The sequence below is a fragment of the Oncorhynchus nerka genome, linkage group LG2 (genome assembly GCF_034236695.1).
Source record: "Oncorhynchus nerka isolate Pitt River linkage group LG2, Oner_Uvic_2.0, whole genome shotgun sequence".
NCBI classification, from domain to species: Eukaryota; Metazoa; Chordata; class Actinopteri; order Salmoniformes; family Salmonidae; genus Oncorhynchus; species Oncorhynchus nerka.
The window spans coordinates 73,191,728-73,215,967 of NC_088397.1; the positions used below are offsets into that span (position 1 = coordinate 73,191,728).

The following is a 24,240-nucleotide window of genomic DNA, read 5'->3' on the forward strand; positions in this document are numbered from 1 at the left end:
AACCTTGAATTTAGTGAGATGGTTGTCTTGTATGGGGTCTCTGTATAGACAGCTCCAGCAGCTCCCCATTGCTCAGCAGGACAGCTGAAACCTACAGTACAGTGAAAAATATAAGATAGATGTTATCCCATGAACACACACACACTGTAGAGGAGTGGGACCAAAGACATATGAACGATTTCATTAGAACATTTTGATACAAGGAAAATCAAATCAAAGTTTATTTGTCACGTACGCCGTAGACCTTACAGTGAAATGCTTACTTACAAGCTCTAACCAATAGTGCAAAAAAAGGTATTAGGTGAAAAATAGGTAAGTAAAGAAATAAAAAAACAATAGTAAAAAATAACAGTAGCAAGGCTATATACAGTAGCGAGGCTATAAAATAGCGAGGCTACATACAGACACCGGTTAGTCGGGCTGATTTGAGGTAGTATGTACATGTAGATATGGTTAAAGTGACTATGCATATATGATGAACAGAGAATAGCAGTAGCGTAAAAGTGGGGTTGGCGGGTGGCGGGTGGCGGGACACAATGCAGATAGCCCGGTTAGCCAATGTGCGGGAGCACTGGTTGGTCGGACCAACTGAGGTAATATGTACATGAATGTATAGTTAAAGTGACTATGCATATATGATAAACAGAGAGTAGCAGCAGCGTAAAAGAGGGGTTGAGGGGGGGGCACACAATGCAAATAGTCCGGGTAGCCATTTGATTACCTGTTCAGGAATAGGCTTTGTCGTGCCCTCTTTACGACTGTCTTGGTATGTTTGGACCATTCTAGTTTGTTGGTGATGTGGACACCAAGGAACTTGAAGCTCTCAACCTGCTCCACTACAGCCCCGTCGATGAGAATGGGGCGTGCTCGGTCCTCCTTTTCCTGTAGTCCACAATAATCTCCTTAGTCTTGGTTACGTTGAGGGATAGGTTGTTATTCTGGCACCACCCGGCCAGGTCTCTGACTTCCTCCCTATAGGCTGTCTCGTCATTGTCGGCAATCAGGCCTACCACTGTTGTGTCGTCTGCAAACTTAATGATGCTTTTGGAGTCGTGCCTGGCCATGCAGTCGTGGGTGAACAGGGAGTACAGGAGGAGTCTGAGCACGCACCCCTGGGGGGCTCCAGTGTTGAGGATCAGCGTGGCAGATGTGTTGCTACCTACCCTCACCACCTGGGGGCGGCCCGTCAGGATGTCCAGGATCCAGTTGCAGAGGGAGGTGTTTAGTCCCAGGATCGTTAGTTTAGTGATGAGCTTTGAGGGCACTATGGTGTTGAACGTTGACCTGTAGTCAATGAATAGCATTCTCACATAGGTGTTCCTTTTGTCCAGGTGGGAAAGGGCAGTGTGGAGTGCAACAGAGATTTCATCGTCTGTGGATCTGTTTGGGCGGTATGCAAATTGGAGTGGGTCTAGGGTTTCTGGTATAATGGTGTTGAAAAGGGACATTTGTCTGTCTGTCTAATGATCACTGTCTATTAAACACACACACACACACACACACAGTATTCCTACCCAGTCCAGGCCATCAGTGGGAGTGATCCCAGCGTCAATCCCAAAGTCCTCTGCTGGGTGTCATGGTGGAGAGAGAGCTCGTAGGTTGGATGGACATCAGCAACAGGAGCATTATTTTCTCCCTCCTGCAAGAGAACATTTTGAGAAAAAATGGGAAGGTTTACTAAAGGGCCTGTACTCATAAAGTGTCTCAGAGTAGGAGTGCTGATCGAGGATCAGGTAAACCTCCAGTCAATAATGATCTAAAAGGCAAAAATTATCCTAGATCAGCACTCCTACTTTATGAATACGGACCCAGGTTTACAATTTATTGTTTCTACCCCCAGTGTTTTTGTTGTTGTTGAGTAAAACAACTAAATTAGCAACCAAACTCTGAGTATGAAGTAGACTAGGCCTAACTCATCACTAGTATAACAGGGATAAATGAAAACAAAAAAAATCCAAGATACAACCTTAGAAGTGTGGGTGATGAATCCAAGGTGTTTAGTGTAGTCTGGTGCCACCCTTGGGCCCAGACATAAATAACAGCATGTGAGCTGGCCCAGATATGAGTATTTCCACTACTATGATACATTATTTATTTTAATTGATGGTCAGCATGCATTTGTGTTGCATTTGCTGCATTACCATGTTTATTAGGCCTACCATGTTATAACTTCAATAACGGACTATTGAGACAAACAGACTAACATGTTTGTGTGCAATTCCCCCAATCAAACTGCACTGTAAATAGACACACCAGCTGTCAGTATGTCTTAACTGCCCATAATAAGAGACAAATAGCCTATAATAATGCTTTGATCATTCATACACGGGAATTTTGTGAGGGTTAGCCTATACAAAATGAATACAAAATATTACTACTGTAATCATTTGTGGTGTTTCTAATTTCATATAGCTAAGCAGCCTATATCACCATACTGACTGTGATCCCGATGTGATATCCTGAGTTATTACATGAAAATGTAATTATTTTTCAAAAGAGATACTATAGCTAGCGATTCCCAGGTCCCTTAATAATGATTTCCTTTCGCCAGCTAAACACTAAGACAACGCAACGCATGGGGAACTCTAAAAAATTAAATAAAAAACAATGAATCGACGTCGCCATACAAACGCAGCGTTTATAAATGTGCAGCGCAGCAGCCGAGCAGGTATAACTGTAGAGGAACACAGACAGCTTTTTTTGTATGAAACACTGCACAACGACATTGTTTAGCCTATCTGTGAAAATGGGAGGGGACACATGGGAGAAAGCCATTTCGCAGATAACAGGTTTACTAAAGGAAACATACAGCAGCGGTTGCTACTCACATGTTTGACAAGGATTGTTATGCGAGACGAGAATGATCAAGACTGCAAATTGTTGTCAGAGCTGGTCAGATACGCGTCGGTTTCTGATGCTAGTATTGTATATGACACTTGTTAAATAAGAAAGGAAAATAAATTATCTGAAAATAAAGCAATAAACTGTTGTTTATATTTTATTTACGCCCCCCCTGCTGCAGCACGGGCCTCTCTTTGACATTTCCCGACCACCGGGGTGAGAGTTCACAATCAGACAACGAGGTTTTGTGGAGCGACAAGAAGGTAAAGAAAGCTGGAGGACTGAATGTGACGCTAAGGTGTGAATATGGTTTGCTATAGGACGATGTGGTAGGTGCTAGGCCCGTGTGCAGCCCCTACAAGAATAGTCACAGTAGGCAAATTGGCGTTTAAAAGACATCTAAAATACGGATTTTATCCAGACGTTGAAGTTAGTTTCAATTTAGGTTCTGAATGAAAGGTGAAAATACGTATTTTCCAGACTTTGAAATCAGGTTCATTTTCAGTTCTGAATGAGAGTTGAAATACGTAATTTATAGACATCTATGTTTGGGCCAAATCAAGGCTGGTCCAGACTGGACAACATCTGAACAAAACATAGACATCTATGATTGGTTCAGATTTGGACCGGACTGGACCAAAAACCAACGTCCATGGACGTGGAAGTCAAGGCCAGAGTTATAGCCTAAAGCAGGGATGGGCAACTCCAGTCCACAGGTCCGGAAAAGTGTCACTTTTCCCCCATCCCAAGTCAACACAATAAATAAATTAAGCTAATTCTAAACTGAAGATTATGATTAGTTGATTATTGGAGTCACGTGTGTTAGCTGGGACTGGGGTAAAAGTGTTACACCATCCAGGCCCCAGAGAACTGGAGTTGCCCATCCCTGGTCTACAGTGTTGCCTAAAATTTTATTTTAGGAATCCCGAATCTACACTACCGGTCAAAAGTTTTAGAACACCTACACATTCAAGGGTTTCTCTTTATTTTTTATCAAATTCTACATTGTAGAATAATAGTGAAGACATCAAAACTATGAAACTATGAAATGTAGTAATCATGTATTACATTTACATTTAAGTCATTTAGCAGACGCTCTTATCCAGAGCGACTTACAAATTGGTGCTTTCACCTTATGACATCCAGTGGAACAGCCACTTTACAATAGTGCATCTAAGTCTTTTAAGGGGGGTGAGAAGGATTACTTTATCCTATCCTAGGTATTCCTTAAAGAGGTGGGGTTTCAGGTGTCTCCGGAAGGTGGTGATTGACTCCGCTGTCCTGGCGTCGTGAGGGAGTTTGTTCCACCATTGGGGGGCCAGAGCAGCGAACAGTTTTGACTGGGCTGAGCGGGAAATGTACTTCCTCAGTGGTAGGGAGGCGAGCAGGCCAGAGGTGGATGAACGCAGTGCCCTTGTTTGGGTGTAGGGCCTGATCAGAGCCTGGAGGTACTGAGGTGCCGTTCCCCTCACAGCTCCGTAGGCAAGCACCATGGTCTTGTAGCGGATGCGAGCTTCAACTGGAAGCCAGTGGAGAGAGCGGAGGAGCGGGGTGACGTGAGAGAACATGGGAAGGTTGAACACCAGACGGGCTGCGGCGTTCTGGATGAGTTGTAGGGGTTTAATGGCACAGGCAGGGAGCCCAGCCAACAGCGAGTTGCAGTAATCCAGATGGGAGATGACAAGTGCCTGGATTAGGACCTGCGCCGCTTCCTGTGTGAGGCAGGGTCGTACTCTGCGGATGTTGTAGAGCATGAACCTACAGGAACGGGCCACCGCCTTGATGTTAGTTGAGAACGACAGGGTGTTGTCCAGGATCACGCCAAGGTTCTTAGCGCTCTGGGAGGAGGACACGATGGAGTTGTCAACCGTGATGGCGAGATCATGGAACGGGCAGTCCTTCCCGGGAGGAAGAGCAGCTCCGTCTTGCCGAGGTTCAGCTTGAGGTGGTGATCCGTCATCCACACTGATATGTCTGCCAGACATGCAGAGATGCGATTCGCCACCTGGTCATCAGAGGGGGGAAAGGAGAAGATTAATTGTGTGTCGTCTGCATAGCAATGATAGGAGAGACCATGTGAGGTTATGACCGAGCCAAGTGACTTGGTGTATAGCGAGAATAGGAGAGGGCCTAGAACAGAGCCCTGGGGGACACCAGTGGTGAGAGCGCGTGGTGAGGAGACAGATTCTCGCCACGCCACCTGGTAGGAGCGACCTGTCAGGTAGGACGCAATCCAGCGTGGGCCGCGCCGGAGATGCCCAACTCGGAGAGGGTGGAGAGGAGGATCTGATGGTTCACAGTATCGAAGGCAGCCGATAGGTCTAGAAGGATGAGAGCAGAGGAGAGAGAGTTAGCTTTAGCAGTGCGGAGCGCCTCCGTGATACAGAGAAGAGCAGTCTCAGTTGAATGACTAGTCTTGAAACCTGACTGATTTGGATCAAGAAGGTCATTCTGAGAGAGATAGCGGGAGAGCTGGCCAAGGACGGCACGTTCAAGAGTTTTGGAGAGAAAAGAAAGAAGGGATACTGGTCTGTAGTTGTTGACATCGGAGGGATCGAGTGTAGGTTTTTTCAGAAGGGGTGCAACTCTCGCTCTCTTGAAGACGGAAGGGACGTAGCCAGCGGTCAGGGATGAGTTGATGAGCGAGGTGAGGTAAGGGAGAAGGTCACCGGAAATGGTCTGGAGAAGAGAGGAGGGGATAGGGTCAAGCGGGCAGGTTGTTGGGCAGGCGGCCGTCACAAGACGCAAGATTTCATCTGGAGAGAGAGGGGAGAAAGAGGTCAGAGCACAGGGTAGGGCAGTGTGAGCAGAACCAGCGGTGTCGTTTGACTTAGCAAACGAGGATCGGATGTCGTCGACCTTCTTTTCAAAATGGTTGACGAAGTCATCTGCAGAGAGGGAGGAGGGGGAGGGGGAGGAGGATTCAGGAGGGAGGAGAAGGTTGCAAAGAGCTTCCTAGGGTTAGAGGCAGATGCTTGAATTTAGAGTGGTAGAAAGTGGCTTTAGCAGCAGAGAGAGAAGAGGAAAATGTAGAGAGGAGGGAGTGAAAGGATGTCAGGTCCGCAGGGAGGCGAGTTTTCCTCCATTTCCGCTCGGCTGCCCGGAGCCCTGTTCTGTGAGCTCGCAATGAGTCGTCGAGCCACGGAGCGGGAGGGGAGGACCGAGCCGGCCTGGAGGATAGGGGACATAGAGAGTCAAAGGATGCAGAAAGGGAGGAGAGGAGGGTTGAGGAGGCAGAATCAGGAGATAGGTTGGAGAAGGTTTGAGCAGAGGGAAGAGATGATAGGATGGAAGAGGAGAGAGTAGCGGGGAGAGAGAGCGAAGGTTGGGACGGCGCGATACCATCCGAGTAGGGGCAGTGTGGGAGGTGTTGGATGAGAGCGAGAGGGAAAAGGATACAAGGTAGTGGTCGGAGACTTGGAGGGGAGTTGCAATGAGGTTAGTGGAAGAACAGCATCTAGTAAAGATGAGGTTGAGCGTATTTCCTGCCTTGTGAGTAGGGGGGGAAGGTGAGAGGGTGAGGTCAAAAGAGGAGAGGAGTGGAAAGAAGGAGGCAGAGAGGAATGAGTCAAAGGTAGACGTGGGGAGGGTAAAGTCGCCCAGAACTGTGAGAGGTGAGCCGTCCTCAGGAAAGGAGCTTATCAAGGCATCAAGCTCATTGATGAACTCTCCGAGGGAACCTGGAGGGCGATAAATGATAAGGATGTTAAGCTTGAAAGGGCTGGTAACTGTGACAGCATGGAATTCAAAGGATGCGATAGACAGATGGGTAAGGGGAGAAAGAGAGAATGACCACTTGGGAGAGATGAGGATCCCGGTGCCACCACCCCGCTGACCAGAAGCTCTCGGGGTGTGCGAGAACACGTGGGCGGACGAAGAGAGAGCAGTAGGAGTAGCAGTGTTGTCTGTGGTGATCCATGTTTCCGTCAGTGCCAAGAAGTCGAGGGACTGGAGGGAGGCATAGGCTGAGATGAACTCTGCCTTGTTGGCCGCAGATCGGCAGTTCCAGAGGCTACCGGAGACCTGGAACTCCACGTGGGTCGTGCGCGCTGGGACCACCAGATTAGGGTGGCCGCGGCCACGCGGTGTGGAGCGTTTGTATGGTCTGTGCAGAGAGGAGAGAACAGGGATAGACAGGCACATTGTTGACAGGCTACACAAGAGGCTACGCTAATGCAAAGGGGATTGGAATGACAAGTGGACTACACGTCTCGAGTGTTCAGAAAGTTAAGCTTACGTAGCAAGAATCTTATTGACTAAAATGATTAAAATGATACAGTACTGCTGAAGTAGGCTAGCTGGCAGAGGCTGCGTTGTTGACTATGTAGGCTAGCTGGCAGTGTCTGCGTTGTTGACACTACACTAATCAAGTCGTTCCGTTGAGTGTAATAGTTCCTACTGTGCTACTGTGCTGCTATTCGGGGCTAGCTGGCTAGCTAGCAGTGTTGATTACGTTACGTTGCGTTAAAAGAACGACAATAGCTGGCTAGCTAACCTAGGAAATCGCTCAAGACTACGCAATTATCTTTGATACACAGACGGCTATGTAGCTAGCTATGTAGCTAGCTACGATCAAACAAATCAAGCCGTTGTACTGTAATGAAATGAAATGAAAAATGTGATACTACCTGTGGAGCGAAGCGAAATGCGACCGGATTGTTGAGTGCGGAAGTTCTGTTCGGTAGACGTTGGCTAGCTGTTGGCTAGCTAGGAGTGTCTCCTACGTTAAGGACGACAAATAGCTGGCTAGCTAACCTCGGTAAATTAAGATAATCACTCTAAAACTACACACTCTAACTACACAATTATCTTGGATACGAAGACAGCAAAGACAACTATGTAGCTAGCTAACACTACACTAATCAAGTCGTTCAGTTGAGTGTAATAGTTGTGCTGCTAATCGGTAGACGGTGGACTAGCTAACGGTGGACGTTAGCTAGCTGGCTAGCTGCAGGGCAGTGTAGACTGCGTTAGGACGACGAAATACGATAATTACGCAATTATCGCTTATTAACGTTTACTAATACCTAAAGTTGCATTACAAACGTATTTCGAAGTGTTTTGTGAAAGTTTATCGTCTACTTTTTGAATTTAAAAAAATTACGTTACGTTTTGAAACAATGTTTTTTTCGTTTATCACACAGTCTACATATAACGATATCTAGGCTTTATATGGACCGATTTAATCGAAATAAAGACCCAAATAGTGTTTATGGGACATCTAGGAGTGCCAACAAAGAAGATGGTGAAAGGTAATGAATGTTTTCTATTTTATTGTGCGGTTTGTGTAACGCCGAAATGCTAATTATTTTGTTTACGTCCCCTGTGGGTCTTTTTGGGTGTTACATGCTATCAGATAATAGCTTCTCATGCTTTCGCCGAAAAGCATTTTAAAAATCTGACTTGTTGCCTGGATTCACAACGAGTGTAGCTTTAATTCGATACCCTGCATGTGTATTTTAATGAACTTTTGAGTTTTAACTAATACTATTAGCATTTAGCGTAGCGCATTTGCATTTCCAGAGCTCTAGTTGGGACGCAAGCGTCCCGAGTAGAAGCAACAGGCTAAGAAGAAATTGCTAAGATTAGACAAATCAAACCGTTGCTAATCGGTAGACGGTGGACTAGCTAACGGTGGACGTTAGCTAGCTGGCTAGCTGCAGGGCAGTGTAGACTGCGTTAGGACGACGAAATACGATAATTACGCAATTATCTATGATAGAAAGACGGCTATGTAGCTAGCTAAGAAGAAATTGCTAAGATTAGACAAATCAAACCGTTGTACTATAATGAAATGTATAATGTATAATGAAATGTAATGAAATGTAATACTACCTGCGGACCGAGTGCAGATGCGACCGCTCGCTCCAACCCGGAAGCCCTACTGTGCTGTATCATGTAGTAATCAAGTATCATGTAGTAATCAAAAATGTGTTAAGAAGAAGAGACTTGCTTGGGCTAAGAAACAAATTAGACCGGTGGAAATGTGTCCTTTGTTCTGGAGTCCAAATTGGAGATTTTTGGTTCCAACGGCCTTGTCTTTGTGAGATGTGGTGTGGGTGAACGGATGATCTCTGCATATCTATTTCCCACCGTAAAGTATGGAGGAGGTGGTGTTATGGTGCTTTGATGGTGACACTGTCTGTGATTTATTTAGAATTCAAGGCACACTTAACTAGCATGGCTACCACAGCATTCTGCAGCGATACGCCATCTCATCTGGTTATGCCCTAAATGGAACTACCATTTATTTTTCAACATCACAATGACCAAACAGACCTCCAGGCTGTGTAAGGGCTATTTTACCAAGAAGGAGAGTGATGGAGTTCTGCATCAGATGACCTTGCCTCCACAATCCCCCTACCTTAACCAAATTGAGATAGGATGGGATGAGTCGAACCGCAGAGTGAAGGAAAAGTAGCCAACAAGTGCTCAGCATATGTGGGAACTCCTTCAAGACTGTTGGAAAAGGATTCCATGTGAAGCTGGAGGAGAGAATGCCAAGGGTGTGCAAAACTGTCATCAAGGCAAAGGGTGGCTATTTCTAGAATCTCAAATATAAAATATTTTTTGTTTAACCTCTTGCCTCTACTTGGGACGCTTGCGTCCCAACTAGAGCTCTGGAAATGCAAATGCGCTACGCTAAATGCTAATAGTATTAGTTAAAACTCAAAAGTTCATTAAAATACACATGCAGGGTATCAAATTAAAGCTACACTCGTTGTGAATCCAGGCAACAAGTCCGATTTTTAAAATGCTTTTCGGCGACAGCATGAGAAGCTATTATCTGATAGCATGCACCAATACACTACAACAGAAAAGCACAGCAGGGGACGTAAACAAAATAATTAGCATTTCGGCGTTACACAAACCGCACAATAAAATAGAAAACAGTCATTACCTTTCACCATCTTCTTTGTTGGCACTCCTAGATGTCCCATAAACACTATTTGGGTCTTGATCACAGTCGTGATTTAACCAGTTTTAAAAACGTCCGAGGGTTTCCTATCCACACATTCTAGGTTAACCTCTTCAGTCGACCCTCTACTTTTTTGAACATTTTGTTAAAAATCGCGCAACATTTCAGCGCCCTGCTACTCATGCCAGGAATATAGTACGTTCATATGGTTAGAATGTGTGGATAGGAAACCCTCGGACGTTTTTAAAACTGGTTAAATCACGACTGTGATCAAGACCCAAATAGTGTTTATGGGACATCTAGGAGTGCCAACAAAGAAGATGGTGAAAGGTAATGACTGTTTTCTATTTTATTGTGCGGTTTGTGTAACGCCGAAATGCTAATTATTTTGTTTACGTCCCCTGCTGTGCTTTTCTGTTGTAGTGTATTGGTGCATGCTATCAGATAATAGCTTCTCATGCTGTCGCCGAAAAGCATTTTAAAAATCGGACTTGTTGCCTGGATTCACAACGAGTGTAGCTTTAATTTGATACCCTGCATGTGTATTTTAATGAACTTTTGAGTTTTAACTAATACTATTAGCATTTAGCGTAGCGCATTTGCATTTCCAGAGCTCTAGTTGGGACGCAAGCGTCCCAAGTAGAGGCAACAGGTTAACCTCTCTGCGCACCGAACATTAGATGAAAATACACACACTAAACGTGACTTTTCCAGTCATGTTTGGTTTCATTGCAATCAACTGGTTTGTTTGTAACACAACCAAACCTGATGGGTCATTTCACAGAACGTATTGACTGAAAGAAACTGATTTGAAGACAACAAGTAATGACATCATTGTGCACCAATGATATGACCGTTGTTTCGTTGATTGACTGTATTTTAACCCAATGACCACTGATCGTCTTGAAATCTAGCTGGGTAGATAGCCAATGAGCTGAGGTAAACGGCAATATGTAATGTTTAGGTGTTGGAAGACCAACCCATGTAGTAAACTCCGGCGGTCATTTGCCATTGAAGTTTCATACCGGAAGGAGCGACGCATGTTACGCACAGCATTGTTTTGGTAAAGCGCATCTTCAGCTGTTTATATATCAATCAGTATGGCGACTAAGTCAGGGAAAGCTACATCTAAGTCTAGATATACAGATGTACACACAATTTTAGAAGAAATTAATCGGGAAAGTGTGACAGAGATTGTTGGAGGACGATTCATTTAGCGATTCCCAAATGGAGGAATATTTTTTGAACGGAGAGGACATCGTTTTGGACGGGTAAGTTTTTCTCATGCCAATGCCGTTGTTTGAAATGAATAATATAAAATATTATTTGTGAAATGAAATAGCCTATTTGAGGCTGTTGAGGGGAGGGCAGGCCCACAACAATGGCCAAAGTGAAATGGAGACAGTAGATACAGCTGGTCTGTTGTAATATAATAAAGACAGTAGATCTAGCTGGTCTGTCATAATATAATAGACAGTAGATCTAGCTGAAATGTCATAATATAAAATAGACAGTAGATCTAGCTGGTCTGTCATAATATAAATGAGACAGTAGATCTAGCAGGTCTATAATAATATATTCAACCTTATGTTCCCTGTACTCTATATATATCTGTTTATTATACCTGTTGATACAGGGCTCATATGTGAAACTATTCTAACTGAACATTTTCTTTCACAGTGACACTGACTCCAAATGGGAGCCCCCAGTGCCAAGGTGTCCATCCCCCACTGAAGCTGGTTCATCCAGCTCCTGCCACAAGTGGTGTTCATCTGCCCACATTTATTTCTGCAGGCATGGATGTGCCTCAGGGCCAAAAGGGCACAGCATGGAGCTGTGTTCTTTGCAAAATGAAGTCCCCCATCACCGGTACCACATGCTTGGTGACCCTCTGCTTTACAGCAGAAAGAGACTGCTATGGCACCTGGCATCAGCAGCACAATATTGTGTACAGGACTGAGGGTCTTCCAAATATTGAAAGTGTTATTTTGTAAATGTATATATTTTTTCATGTTTTTTCTCAATTTTTGGGTGGGGTGTGTTAGAATACCATTTTGATATTTTGTATATAGTTTTTCAGTTCAAAATGTATACTTTCACCAATTTGGCCGCTTGGTTACATTTGGGCAACTTGTGTGGGACACCTGGGTGACTTCATGATAAATGTCAGGTAGCACACTCATTTTGGAAGTTATCATTCTGAAACTTTGCACAAGTACTGTTGCCCTCTTATGTTTTTCACTGAAATTGTCCCCATAATCCTATCTGAATGTTTGTTTTGTCTTGTTCATTTTAAAGTTGATGATACAGCAATAAAAATGAAAACTGTATGTTTTTTCATTGTATTATCTAAACCAGATCTATTGTGTTATATTCTCCTATATTCAATTCACATTTACACGAACTTCAGAGTGTTTTCTTTCAAATGAAATCAAGAATATGCATAACCTTGGTTCTGAGCCTGAGCTACAGGCAGTTAGATTTGGGTATGTCTTCAGGCGGAAATTGAAAAAAGTAGTGGGTTAGCTGTAAGATAACTTCTTATGGCTGAGGGGCAGTATTGCGTAGCTTGGATGAATAAGGTGCCCAAAGTAAACTACCTGCTACTCAGGCCCAAAAGCTAAGATATCAAATCAAATGTATTTATATAGCCCTTCTTACATCAGCTGATATCTCAACGTGCTGTACAGAAACCCAGACTAAAACCCCAAACAGCAAGCAATGCAGGTGTAAAAGCACGGTAGCTAGGAACAACTCCCTAGAAAGGCCAAAACCTAGGAAGAAACCTAGAGAGGAACCAGGCTATGTGGGGTGGCCAGTCCTCTTCTGGCTGTGCCGGGTGGAGATTATAACAGAACATGGCCAAGCTGTTCAAATGTTCATAAATGACCAGCATGGTCAAATAATAATAATCACAGTAGTTGTCAAGGGTGCAGCAAGTCAGCACCTCAGGAGTAAATGTCAGTTGGCTTTTCATAGCCAATCATTAAGAGTATCTCTTACCGCTCCTGCTGTCTCTAGAGAGTTGAAAACAGCAGGTCTGGGACAGGTAGCACGTCCGGGGAACAGGTCAGGGTTCCATAGCCGCAGGCAGAACAGTTGAAACTGGAGCAGCAGCACGGCCAGGTGGACTGGGGACAGCAAGGAGTCATCATGCCAGGCATGGTCCTAGGGCTCAGGTCCTCCGAGAGAGAGAAAGAAAGAGAGAGAATTAGAGAGAGCATACTTAAATTCACACAGGACACCGGATAAGACAGGAGAAGTACTCCAGATATAACAGACCCTAGCCACCCGACACAAACTACTGCAGCATAAATACTGGAGGCTGAGACAGGAGGGGTCAGGAGACACTATGGCCCCATCCGATGATACCCCCGGACAGGGCCAAGCAGGCAGGATATAACCCCACCCACTTTGCCAAAGCACAGCCCCCGCACCACTAGAGGGATAACTTCAACCACCAACTTACCATCCTGAGACAAGGCCAAGTATAGCCCACAAAGATCTCCACCACGGCACAACCCAAGGGGGCGGCGCCAACCCAGACAGGAAGATCACGTCAGTGACTCAATCCACTCAAGTGACGCACCCCTCCTAGGGACGGCATGAAGAGCACCAGTAAGCCAGTGACTCAGCCCCTGTAATAGGGTTAGAGGCAGAGAATCTCAGTGGAGAGAGGGGACCCATCCAGGCAGAGACAGCAAGGGCGGTTCGTTGCTCCAGAGCCTTTCCGTTCACCTTCACACCCCTGGGCCAGACTACACTCAATCATATGACCCACTGAAGAGATGAGTCTTCAGTAAAGACTTAAAGACAGAGTCTGTGTCTCTCACATTGGTAGGCAGACCACTCCATAAAAATTGAGTTCTATAGGAGAAAGCCCTGCCTCCAGCTGTTTGCTTAGAAATTCTAGGGACAATTAGGAGGCCTGCGTCTTGTGACCGTAGCGTACGTGTAGGTATGTACAGCAGGACCAAATTGGAAAGATAGGTAGGAGCAAGCCCATGTAATGCTTTGTAGGTTAGCAGTAAAACCTTGAAATCAGCCCTTGCCTTAACAGGAAGCCAGTGTATGGAGGCTAGCACTGGAGTAATATGATCAAATTTTTTGGTTCTAGTCAGGATTCTAGCAGCCGTATTTAGCACTAACTGAAGTTTATTTAGTGCATTATCCGGGTAGCTGGAAAGTAGAGCATTTCAGTAGTCTAACCTAGAAGTAACAAAAGCATGGATTAATATTTCTGCATAATTTTTGGACATAAAGTTTCAGATTTTTGCAATGTTACGTAGATAGAAAAAAGCTGTCCTAGAAACAGTCTTGATATGTTCGGCAAAAGAGAGATCAGGGTCCAGAGTAATGCCGAGGTCCTTCACAGTTTTCACAGTTGAAAACAGTTGTCCTTCACAGTTGTCCTTCACAGTTTTCCTCATGAGAGCCAGTTTCATCATAGAGCTTGATGGTTTTTGCGACTGCAAATTTTCTGTACTGACTGACCTTCATGTCTTAAAGACATGATGCACTGGCTTTATTAGTCCTGATTCCTGTGACTAATCAATTTAAGCTCTGAAAATCAGTTACCCAACTTTATCAGGAGGAGTTATCCTGAGCCTATGTGCAATGTGTTTACATAGTGTCAGAACATAAATTACAAGATTATGTAATAATGCTGATATTGCATCAAATGGTTGTTTTATGCAACAGAATAAGGGTTGTTAGAACGTTCATCTGTGTTTGTTCTACTGAGGATGGACCTCTGGAAGATTTACGATGTCTTTGGGCGATACCGCATTCCAGAGCATGAGTTAATGTTTCTGCTCTATAAGGGACCAGAAAGAGATGACCCCAGGGCCAGACCTTGGTCTCTACACAAAGATAACTGTTTTTACAGCAGATACTGCCAATGTTGAATGTTTATCATTTTAAACTAGGAAAATAGACCCTTAATCTTAGACTTGGGACCACACAGCTATTCCACTGAATAGCAGGCTAATGATTGCTTTGCAATGCTTACAGTTAGCCACTGATACAAAAAGAGAACTGTTTTTACAGCAGATACTGTCTGCTGTGAATTATAAGTATCTTTCATACTAGTCTTAACCTTGTGACCCATTCCATACATATGTTGTTTGTCATGTAGCCTGAAGGGGGTGTATCTTGGCTATAAAAGACCTTTGTACTTTTGTCTCGAGGCTCTCAACAAATCATCTGAGGGTGATTCGTCAACCAGCTATCATTAACGTAGAGCACTCAATTGATTCACTTTAAATGTGTGTGTTGTATTGATCTGCTCCCTTATTAATTTGTGAATAAAGATTTAGTTTAAGAATAACTCTGACTTGTGTGATAAGTTTGTCGCTCCTCATTTGATAGTAAAGAAATTACCCACCACATTTGGCGATGAGGATGGGATGTGAATCTTCACTTGGTGACCGCTCCTGACGACCTGGGTAAATCGTGCACAAGGGATCCCCAAAACCTGGGATCTCAGGGAGACCACACTTCGGGAATGGAGCAGATGGACCCACCTTTGATCTGAGAGGCAGAGAGCCAAGTGGATACCACATCCCGAACTTAGTTTTAAAAAAGAAAGTGGTGAGCGAAACACGCAAAGTGAAGTTTTTATTATTTTAAATGTGCTAGCCATGTATGCCCTGGGTTCGGTCATTTAGGGTTAAACATCTAGAATCTGTGTGAACTAAATGAAAACTAGAATCTGTGTGAACTAGTTAAGGCCATTTATGATATAGTATAAGATAGTAAGGTGCACTTGTAATTGTTTTAAACCTGTACCCCATTTTAGAAGTATTGAAAGATGTAAATGTATGAGTTGCATTATCCTAGGAACTAACCATTAGAAAATATTCCTGCAGGTCGAAAAACAATTCATTGATGAGGTATGTTTGGGAATACCATTGTGTGACTGTGATATGAGAGTTGTGTGAATGTGGAAATGAGTCTTAATCAGATGATTGAAATTTGGATAATAAGCCTTGATATAATGTTATCTTGGGGTTCCGTTCCTTCACTGCCCATCATTGAATATCACAGGGTGATATTGAGAGCGGGATGATATTTTAGAAAGCAGCGTCTATAGGTCTATAGTCTATAGTTCCTGAGAGGCTTGATTTTGCCGTGGTTTCTGGGAGGTTAGAGAACCTGAGGATACCATGACGGGCTGGTCATTGTCCGGGAAACAAAAGTAAACATTTTTGGTTACACTGGGAGTATGTTTGGAGTGGAGAGTCCTTGAAAACGCAAATGGAATGGTTGATGTGAGTACCTAAGAATTTCCTATATTTTATATGGATTCTGTGAAGATATGAAAATGTGATGAATTCTATGTATGTGTGAATAATCATTTACCTGAGATTTGATAAAGTCATACGAGGAATATAATGAGATGCAACTTAAACAACCCATACGTAGACGTACGTAGGTTTTGAGTTGGTCTCTTTAATTGATGATTTGATAAAGATGAGGTTTAAGCATTATTAAACTGTCTACAAAGTCTGGGCAATTGTCTTAGAAACTGTTTGGAGTGTGTCCAATTTTGGTTAATTTACCTTAACGATGTAACTATAAAACGCTTATTGGATTTTCTTTCCCCCGGGTACAAGATTTTAAATAAAACTGCCCTTAAAACCTTTTGTGACTAGGGGGCAGTATTTTCATTTTTGGAAAAATAACATTCCCGTAGTAAACGGGATATTTTGTCAGGACAAGATGCTAGAATATGCATATAATTGACAGCTTAAGTTTCCAAAACTGTAAAAATATTGTCTGTGAGTATAACAGAACTGATATTGCAGGCGAAAGCCTGAGAAAAATCCAATCCGGAAGTGACTCATCTTTTGAAAGCTCTGCGTTCCAATGCGTCCCTATTGAGCAGTGAATGGGCTATCAACCAGATTACTTTTTCTCCGTATTCCCCAAGGTGTCTACAGCATTGTGACGTAGTTTTCCGCATTTATGTTGAAGAATACCCGTAAGCGGGTATTGGTACCCGTAATACCCGTAAGCGGGTACTTGGTCTCTACACAAAGATAACTGTTTTTACAGCAGATACTGCCAATGTTGAATGTTTATCATTTTAAACTAGGGAAATATACCCTTAATCTTAGACTTGGGCCCACACAGCTATTCCACTGAATAGCAGGCTAATGATTGCTTTGCAATGCTTACAGTTAGCCACTGATACAAAAAGAGAACTGTTTTTACAGCAGATACTGTCTGCTGTGAATTATAAGTATCTTTCATACTAGTCTTAACCTTGTGACCCATTCCATACATATGTTGTTTGTCATGTAGCCTGAAGGGGGTGTATCTTGGCTATAAAAGACCTTTGTACTTTTGTCTCGAGGCTCTCAACAAATCATCTGAGGGTGATTCGTCGACCAGCTATCATTAACGTAGAGCACTCAATTGATTCACTTTAAATGTGTGTGTTGTATTGATCTGCTCCCTTATTAATTTGTGAATAAAGATTTAGTTTAAGAATAACTCTGACTTGTGTGATATGTCATGCAATAAAATGCAAATTCATTACTTAAAAATCATACAATGTTATTTTCTGGATTTTTGTTTTAGATTCCGTCACTCACAGTTGAAGTGTACCTATGATAAAAATTACAGACCTCTACATGCTTTGTAAGTAGGAAAGCCTGCAAAATCGGGCAGTGTATCAAATACTTGTTCTCCCCACTGTAGATACTCTACTGGTGCCAAGATATGACTGTAGGGTGTCAGCAAATATAATTAAAAGTTTACACTAGTCATCTATGGCAAAGATACTTATACGTTTCCCCTTTCATCTGTGTTTGGTGTTACCTAGTTACTGGCTAGCTAGGTCTTCAGCTAGCATGGGGGGGGGGGGGGGGTGTTCAAAACTCTGATGCAGTTGTCATGTCAACACATCTGTCAGTGCTGCTGTGAACCGCATCACAAGAGACATGCCAAACGGGAGATGTATACTTCATTGATGCAATTTCAAAGTTTGAGTTTGATTTGCTTGAGATGATTTTGCTTGAGATGATTTTACTGCAACACTGTTTGCTGCATCTAAGTTTCCTGACATGGGCTTTTCAAAGAGCTGTCAGTCAAGGCGAGCTCATGAATATGAGCTCCCTGCCCACTCAGCCTGTCTTTTCAAACTTCCTGGTAGTAAACCATGAGAGAAGAAGTACTTGTAAAAAATGCGCATGTAAAAGTGCATGTACTCTGAATTATATTTTAAGACTGTTGAATAGTTCATTGTCTCTAAATACACTGTATCAGCCAGACCAACTTTAATGTCTTCACCCAGCTCTCCTACAAAATATGTAGAACATATTGGTCTTGTGTGTCAGTGGATTTATCTGATATTATGGAGATGCTTTGTTTTTTTTACCAGACTGCACCTCCGTTCTTTACATGTGTTAATGAATGTGTGCATTTTGGGATATTGGCACTTACAAAAGCCATATCCTTAGCATTTACGTTTTACATGTATTTCTACAGCGAATGGAAATGGCTACTTTGTTCGGAAAAAGGTTACATTTTCTGACAGAAAAAATGTATATTATTCCCATATGATGTTGACAAGACAATGAATAAGTACAATATTTTTGTTGATATGGCCTGAAGATAAAAATATATATTTGAAGTCATTCCACATGGTTGGACTAATTGGATTATTACATTAGATCAGGTGTTTCAAACATATGGCAGGGGATGAAATCAATCTACTTTAAAATGACTAAAACCAAATCGAAACTGTATAAAAATGATAAGACCTATATTCATACAGTTTGACTGTCCAGCTCGCTAATAATCTTGATGAATAGACGCAAGGAAATACAACCAAATGTCAATGTAGTGCTCGAATGCGGCCTCAGGGGCTAAATTTGTACACCCAGCATTTAGATCAAGCACTGTTGACACAAACTGTTCATAACCCTCTTGTTGGTGGAGAGAATTTTGAAGTTTAAAGCTTATTTCCAGCAATTCTATACATTTTGTCATGGGGGTACAAAGAACATTTTACAGTTTTAAAGCACATTTTCTAATGTGTATTCATGTGATATTTGCGTAACAACATTTTTTTCTTCTAATATGGGCTAGCTGATCTGGACATTTCTGACAAGTTATAAATCACTCTTTATGGTATGCAATGACTAACATGACAAGAGGAAATTATGCACTACCCAATTACGAAATTGCACCTTGTGGGAGCTGGGGACCTGCTGACCGCACGCCCCACAGTTTGGGAACCACTGCGTTAGATGATCATGGTATGCACTCGTGACAATTAATTCACGTGGTGTGAGAAGGTGCTTTTTCGGCCTCCCTAGGTCGGAGGATTGAAATGCGGGGTAAGAAAAAAACTACTAAAACACCTGGCCCTACAATTAACAAGTAGTTTAACAAGTAGTTTATAAATTATACATGCAGGCCTATAGGCTACAAGTAATTATTTCATCTTGTTAATTTATAATACCATTTAAAGTTCAGCTGTTTGGCAGGTTAGAAGTATTGTAGGCTAATTTTGAATGGGAAATTTCACAATTTTTCAATGTCACATTCATGATCTTCAGCACTACCCCAACATCAACATACACTAAAAGTATGTGGACAACCCTTCAAATTAGATTCGGCATTTTCAACCACACCCGTTGCTGACAAGTGTACAAAATCGAGCATACAGCCATGCAATCTCCATAGACAAACATTGGCAGTAGAATGGCCCGTACTGAAGAGCTCCGTGACTTTCAACGTGGCACCGTTATAGGATGCCACCTTTCCAACAAGTCAGATTGTGCCCTGCTAGAGCTGCCCCCGTCAACTGTAAGTGCTGTTATATTGAAATGGAAACGTTCATGGTTTCCATGGCCAAGCAGCCACACACAAGCCTAAGATCACCATGGGAAATGTCAAGCGTTGGCTGGAGTGGTGCCATTGAACTCTGAAAACGCGTTCTCTAGAGTGATGAATCACGCTTCACCATCTGGCAGTTCGACGGACGAATCTGGGTTTGACTGATGCCAAGAGAACGCTACCTGCCTGTCCGAAGGCATAGTGCCAACTGTAAAGTTTGGTGGATGAGGAATAATGGTCTGGGTCTGTTTTTCATGGTTCGGGTTAGGCCCCTTAGTTCCAGTGAAGGGAAATCTTAATGCTACAGCATAAAACAACATTCTAGGTGATTCTGTGCTTCCAACTTTGTGGCAACAGTTTAGGGAAGGCCTTTTCCGTTTCAGCATGACAATGACAATGCACAAAGCAAGATCCATACAGAAATGGTTTGTCGAGATCGGTGTGGAAGAATTTGACTGGCCTGCACAGAGCCCTGACCTCAACCCCATCAAACTCCTTTGGGATTAATTAGAACGCCGATTGCAAGCCAGGCCTAATCACCCAACATCAGTGCCCAACCTCACTAATTTTCAATTATTTTTTTAAAAACTAGGCAAGTCAGTTAAGAACAAATTCTTATTTACAATAATGGCCCACCAAAAGGCCTCCTGCGGGGACGGAGGCTGCGATTAAAAATAATAAAATAAAAATATAGGACAAAACGCACATCTCGACAAGAGAGACATCACAACACTACATAAAGATAGACCTAAGACAGTAGCAAGGCAGCAACACATGACATCACAGCATGGTAGCAACACATGACAACAACATGGTAGCAACACAACATGGCAAAGAGCACAACATGGTAGCATTACAAAACATGGTACAAACATTATTGGGCACAGACAACAGCACAAAGGGCAAGAAGGTTGACAACAAAACATCAGGCAAAGCAGTCACAACTGTCAGTATGAGTGTCCATGATTGAGTCTTTGAATGAAGAAATGTAGATAAAACTGTTTGTTTGTTTGTTTGTTGCAGCTCGTTCCAGTCGCTAGCTGCAGCGAACTGAAAAGACGAGCGACCCAGGGATGTGTGTCCTTTGGGGACCTTTAACAGAATGTGACTGGCAGAACGGGTGTTGTATGTGGAGGATGAGGGTTGCAGTAGATATCTCAGATGGGGGGGGGGGGGGGGGTGATCCCTAAGCATCAACCAGTGGGTCTTGCGACGGGTATACAGAGATTACCAGTTTACAGAGTAGTAAGCAAGTCCCCACAGCAATGTTCTAACATCTAGTGGAAAGCCTTCCAAGAAGAGTATAGGCTGTTATAGCAACAAAGGGGGGACCAACTCCATACTAATGCCCGTGATTTTGGAATGAGATGTTAGACAAGCAGGTGTCCACATACTTTTCACCATGTAGAGTATGTGAAATGGCATCAAACCAATTATGAAGTTTAACAATATTGAAGTTTCCCTTGAAGTTGCAATAATAGACATCAAATTATAGCCTAATTTTGCAAGTCTAATACATTTTACAGAATAATAATTAACAGGTTTAACCAGTATATAATTAAGCAATAAGGCCCGAGGGGGTGTGGCTGTTCATAACATGACGCAACGCGGACTGCCTGGATACAGCCCTTAGCCGTAATATATTGGCCATATACCACAAACCCCTGAGGTGCCTTATTGCTATTATAAACTGGTTACCAATGTAATTACAGAAGTAAAAATATGTTTAGTCATACCCGCGGTGTACGGTTAACAGCTCCCTCGCTTCTCCAGACATGTCGTGGCTGCCAATGCTTTGCCTGACTGCCCTGCCTCATCTAGGAGGGCTCTATGGAGGTTACATCACACGCAAGCAGGTGAAGACTTGGTACCCCACTCTCAACAAGCCGCCATGGCGTCCACCCAATTCTGCGTTGCCTATAGTGTGGACTACCCTCTACACAGGCATAGAGTGTCAGACAACATACTCTGCTAGGTTGAAAACAATCACCTAAGCCCCTTCTGTGTTATCACATTGTAATTACTGTAAGTCAACCAATATGGTTCTGTAAATCTACACCGATCTATACTGAACAAAAATATAAACGCAACAATTTCAACAACTTTACTGAGTTACAGTTCAAATCAGGAAATCAGTCAATTGAAATAAATTCATTAGGCTCTAATCTATGGATTTCACATGATTGGGCAGGGGCACACCCACTGGGGAGCCAGGCCCAACCAATCAGAATGAGTTTTTCCCCACATTTTTAAAAATTACAGACAGAAATACTCCTGAGTTACATCAGCTGTCCGGGTGCCTGGTCTCAGACGATCCCGCAGGTAAAGAAGCCGGATGTGGAGGTCCTAGGCTGGCATGGTAACATCTGGTCTGCGGTTGTGAGGCTGGTTGGACTTACTGCCAAATTCTCTAAAACGATATGGTAGAGAAATTAACATTAAATTCTCTGGCAACAGCTCTGGTGGACATTCCTGCAGTCAGCATGCCAATTGCACACTCCCTCAAAACTTGAGACATCTGTGGCATTGTGTTTTGACAAAACTGCACATTTTAGAGTGGCCTTTTATTGTCCCCAGTACAAGTTGCACCTGTGTAATGATCATGCTGTTTAATCAGCTTCTTGATATGCCACACTTCTCAGGTGGATGGATTATATTGACAAAGGAGAAATGCTCACTAATAGGGATGTAAACAAATGTGTGCACAAAATGAGAAACAAGATTTTTGTGCATATGGAACATTTCTGGATTCTTTCATTTCAGCTCATGAAACATGGGACCAATACTTTACTTGTTGCATTTATTTTTGTTCAGTATAGATTCTAGAAAATATATTTTGTTTCCCAACTGAATCTGTTGGAAATTGTTTTATTAAACGGATCATGAAATATGGAACTGACTTGCATCTTATTGTTGATGATCACCCTGATAGGTATGGCTCCTACCTGGTGTGGAAGGAGTGTGGGGGGTTCACTGAGGATGCTGTGGCACCTTTGGGACTCTACGCGTTGCAGCTGGCTCTCAACTGGGCCTGGACTCCCATCTTCTTTGGTGCACACAAGTTGAAAATGGTGATAAGATAATGCAAAGGTTGTGGACTCATGGCTTCAGGTTTTGGGGTAATGGGGAGTTGATGAATAAAAACAAAAAAAGAGCAGTACACTCAATAAGAATTTTCTCTGAATATAATTTTTCCAATAGGTGATCCATAGACACAGTCCATTGTAAAAACCACCTCCATTCTGCTACAGTGAGTGTGACATGACATATGAGCCATTTTGTGTTGTCTCTCCCCCAGGCCCTCATCAAGATAGTGATGCTGACTGGTGCTGTTGGAGCCACTATGGCACCCTGGTATCCGGTCAATCGCACTACCAGCCTGCTCCTGACACCCTACCTGGCATGGCTGTGCTTGGCCATCTCCCTCAACTACTGCATCTGGAGAGAGAACCCAGATGAGGATGGAAAGGAGGAGTAGACAACACTGTGCCGTACTTGGTTTCTCCCAGGTTCTGAAAGATCTTTATTCCTGTTGAAATAACTGTCAGTTGATATTGGCACCAAAATGTGGTCTTACTGGTTGCATTTATATTAAAATATTTTTTGCACTAAACCACATTTTCAAAAAATGGCTATACTATGTGTTGTGCCTACAATTGTGAGGCAACAATGCTCAACATCAGTAATATGATCTTAATTCATTACATTGTAGAATGTTATTGATAATAAAACAATTGTTTAGAAATTGCCATATTACCCCAGAAACATCTACCATCATTCCTATACGGTTATCAAACTCTTTATATTGCATAGCCTTTGTATTGACAGCTCCATGGTCTAAACAATTACGCCATTCGTATGCTACTGCGTTTTTTTTTTTTTACATAAATGTTTATCCCATAAACTAATCTCTATTGAAGAAATTGGTGCTTAGTTTTTGCAAGATTTCAGAAACCCCATCTTTACTCTTAAATGTATTCCAATATTTCTGTCGAAGCTTACCATGGCTTTGCAGAGAACTGATTTATTGTGCCAACTCTTATTACAAGGAAAGTACATGCCAGCAAAGCCTTAAGTACATCAGATTTGAATTAGAATTGCCTGTTGTTAAAAATATATTTTTTTACTTGTCCTGAAGATGAATTCTTGAATTTATGAGATGTCCGCTACACCGCAAACACTGATTTCTATGATTGAACTTATGCTCTCTTTGCACTGGTTTGTTTACTTTGCTTTCTTCCAATAAACATATTTACATTAACCCATGTCTGATTTTATAATATGCACTACTTGTAACTTATATCACGTTAAACTCAACCTAGACGTTAATCTACCCAATGCTAGGGCATTTGAGCAACGTCTGTTATATGGAAGATTGCCTGCTCCATGTAAAAGGCTGTGTTTGAATAGCATTTAAAAGCCCAGAGCAGTCAGTGACTTTCCTGTGTCTATTTATACATATTCTCAGAGGTTGGAATAATACTGTGGATTTGTTCAAATGAGGCCAATAAGAAAAGAGTTCCAAACCGCTCTGCCAAGAAAGAACAGTTTTCCCTTTCACCCCTCAGACCACTCGGAGAGCAAAAGCATCCTGCTTGAGAAATTCTTTCACCATTTTAATTGAAAAC

General features: G+C 42.8%; 2 protein-coding genes across 3 annotated transcripts in view; one reads left to right on the plus strand and one right to left on the minus strand.

The window, feature by feature from the left end:
• The window catches only part of LOC115141992 (fibroblast growth factor receptor substrate 2-like), a 60,966-nt gene extending 43,439 nt beyond the window's left edge, over positions 1–17,527 (minus strand). Inside the window, exons 1-3 of one of the 2 annotated variants that reach the window (XM_065002423.1) lie at positions 12,764–17,527; positions 1,515–1,639; positions 4–91 (exon numbers count right to left, since the gene is read on the minus strand). In XM_065002423.1, coding sequence (XP_064858495.1) covers positions 4–69 — 66 coding nt within the window. In that variant the 5' untranslated portion in view covers positions 70–91; positions 1,515–1,639; positions 12,764–17,527. Of the gene's footprint in view, positions 1–3; positions 92–1,514; positions 1,640–2,828; positions 3,043–12,763 lie in introns of those variants that run through there. The other variant, XM_029681445.2, reaches the window with a different exon arrangement.
• A 3,860-nt stretch (positions 17,528–21,387) lies between these two features.
• Positions 21,388–23,090, plus strand: LOC115131617 (translocator protein-like). Its single transcript, XM_029663466.1, has 3 exons — positions 21,388–21,587; positions 22,545–22,683; positions 22,911–23,090. The coding sequence occupies exons 1-3, from the start codon at positions 21,388–21,390 to the stop codon at positions 23,088–23,090; spliced, it is 519 nt and encodes a 172-aa protein (XP_029519326.1).
• Positions 23,091–24,240: the final 1,150 nt, after the last annotated feature.

What these genes read in the sequence shown, in the direction of transcription:
- LOC115131617 (XM_029663466.1), top strand. Translation starts at nt 21,388, where the DNA reads ATGTCGTGGCTGCCAATGCTTTGCCTGACTGCCCTGCCTCATCTAGGA. An exon ending in CAGACAACATACTCTGCTAG is followed by an intron (nt 21,588 to 22,544) that starts GTTGAAAACAAT and finishes TCACCCTGATAG; the next exon opens with GTATGGCTCCTACCTGGTGT. An exon ending in GTGCACACAAGTTGAAAATG is followed by an intron (nt 22,684 to 22,910) that starts GTGATAAGATAA and finishes TCTCTCCCCCAG; the next exon opens with GCCCTCATCAAGATAGTGAT.